The sequence below is a fragment of the Moschus berezovskii genome, chromosome X (assembly GCF_049115385.1).
Source record: "Moschus berezovskii isolate FMDL1 chromosome X, NW_MosBer_1.0, whole genome shotgun sequence".
In the NCBI taxonomy this organism is placed as follows: Eukaryota; Metazoa; Chordata; class Mammalia; order Artiodactyla; family Moschidae; genus Moschus; species Moschus berezovskii.
The window spans coordinates 77,402,308-77,404,841 of record NC_142488.1 but is presented as its reverse complement, the minus strand read 5'-3'; the positions used below and the strand labels follow the sequence as shown (position 1 = coordinate 77,404,841).

The 2,534-nt window shown below is 41.1% G+C and overlaps 1 protein-coding gene across 1 annotated transcript; it reads left to right on the top strand.

Moving 5' to 3' along the window:
- Nucleotides 1–271: 271 nt before the first annotated feature.
- ERVFC1 (endogenous retrovirus group FC1 Env polyprotein) lies at nt 272–1,638 on the top strand. The gene is given in 2 exon segments (XM_055393732.2): nt 272–719; nt 722–1,638. Coding segments are annotated over 2 exon segments (1,365 nt in total).
- Nucleotides 1,639–2,534: the final 896 nt, after the last annotated feature.

Below are 2,534 nucleotides of genomic sequence, written 5' to 3'. Positions count from 1 at the left end.
ATGACTCCTGACCCAGCCTCTGAGTCAAGCAAGCCTCTATTTGAGCCAGGAACCGAGGTCCTCGTAAATACATTGGGATCTGGGGGCCCACCCCTTGAGCCCTTCTGGGCAGGCCCTTACCAGGTTATTCTTTCGTCTCCCACAGCTGTCAAAGTGCCAGGAATTGATTCGTGGGTACATCACACTCGAGTTAAGAGATGGCACCCTGACCAGAACTAAGTGACCTCATTTTATGTCTTTACTTTCTATGCTCTGACTTTGTACTTTTCAGATGGGCTTGATAATCTATGTGAGCCTACTTATGGTGACTCCAAAAATTCTTAGTCTGCCGTTTGATCCTCAAGACTATGCCTTCTTGTCCTGGGCTCACTCCTATGCTGCATTCTACAATCAGTCTAACTCCTGGGTCTGTGGAGCGCTCCCCTCTTCATCAGTGGAAGGCTTCCTGTGGTGGACATCTCCACTTCAAGGAAAAGACTTTCTCCAAGTCTGCAAATACCTTCAACAACAATCTTATGCGATGTCTCTTCTTCATCTGATGACATCTAACAACCCTAAAATGGACTGGTGTAACATGTTGCACTTTAACTATGGACATAATGTGACTTTTAATTTTGATTGTACATTGTCTCAGTTCAATGACTATTTTGCTACACATAAGGCAAATAGATCTAGATCTAATGGTTTTTTACCTGATGTTTATCAAATATGGGATGAGAGCCACCCCTAGAAGTTAGTCAACAACTTAATTATAGTGATTGGAAACAGTTGAGATTTTTGCCTCAGGAAATACGCTATGTAATCATTCCCGTGTTTTCCAACCCCAATTCACGTCCTCCCTTTGTCTGGCCAGGCACTGATTGGGACTGGATATCTCAGTCACACTGGCTTGCTCCAAATGGAAGCTATTGGATATGTGGCTCTTACCTATGGGCATGGTTTCCCCCTGGTTGGATAGGGAGATGCTCCCTATGTCTAACCTTTACTCATGGCTTTATATTTTCAGAGCTTCCAGAAAAGCCTGCTAACTTACCCCACCTTAAAACTCGGTGGGCAAGGTCGGTATTTCACCGGTATGATTATTTGGCTTCAGTGTTTGTTCCCTTTTTGGGAACTACAGATATTTTGCTATGAGTGGATGCTTTGACTAATCTTACTCAACAAGCATTACAAGATTCTCCAAAAGCTCTTTCAGCTCTTAATGCTGAACAAGCACAAATTGGAAAGGTGGTTTGACAAAACAGATTAGCTTTAGATATTCTGACAGCTTCACAAGGAGGAACTTGTGCCATTATTCATACCCAACAGTGAACTTATATATCTGATATGAGCACTAATGTTACTCATTTTACTAAACACATGACGAAGATGATTGGGGCTATGGATACTCCTGAAGCCTCAATTGCCTCACTTTGGGAGAGGTTAACTAGTTTCCCATGGTGGAAAACTATCTTAATTACAATAATTCTGATTGTTTTATTTTTGTTGTTTACTCCCTGCATCTGTAACTGAGTAATTGGATTTATTTCTAGTCACATGAAGGCTTTTAAGTTACAAATAATTGTTCGAGCTCCTATGAGTGCCACAGCCTCCTCCAACTATTACTTGGGACCCCTGGATCAGAGACCCTCAATATGAGGGTTAGGAGAATATGTTGCCTTAACAATTTAGGGACCACGCCCCTAAACAGCAGGAAGTAGCTATGGAACGAAAACAATGCCCCTTTCCCTTGGCAACATAATTCTCATAAAAGAAAAGGGGAGGATGATAGAGTCAATTCCTAGGCAAGAAGATTGGTAAGAAGTCCAGGGGTCTCCAAGGAGAGAGGGGTCTAGAATTCTCAAGGAGGAGGAAAGGACAAACATTTTTGTCTCTCTACATTCCTTAAGATTACATAACAATCATGTATCCTGCTTGAGGATAGTCTCTGGAAAAAACCTTCTGACTAATCTGTTGTCTAAAGGTGTAAATTATGGGAGTAGGTCTAGTGGGGTCTTTACAACCTCCAGACATTCTTTTGATTCATTATAATAACTAATTAGAGAGTATATAACTCCATGGCCAACACTAGCAAGGGGGTATTCTTTCTGTTCCCTTCTGATGCCTTTGTCAGAAGTTTTCTCTGTCTCCTTTATACTTTAATAAAACTTTGTTACACAAAAGCTCTGAGCAATCAAACCTTGTCTCTGGCCCCAGATTGAATTCTTCTCCTCCGGAGGCCAGGAATCCCGGCATCTTTGTGTCGCTCATCAACAACCTTTCATTATGAACCTCTGTCCATAGTTCTGCAGGCACTTTGTCTATCAAATCTAATTCCTTGAATCCATTTATCTCCTCCACTGTATAATCATAAAGGATTTGATTTAGGTCATATTTTAAGGGTTTAGTCATTTTCCTTAATTTGTTCTATTTAAGTCTGAATTTTGCAATAATGAGTTCATGATCTGCACCACAGTCAGCTCCAGGTCTTGCTTTTGCTGATTGTTTAGAGCTTTTCCATCTTCACATGCAAAGAACATAACCAATCTGATTTC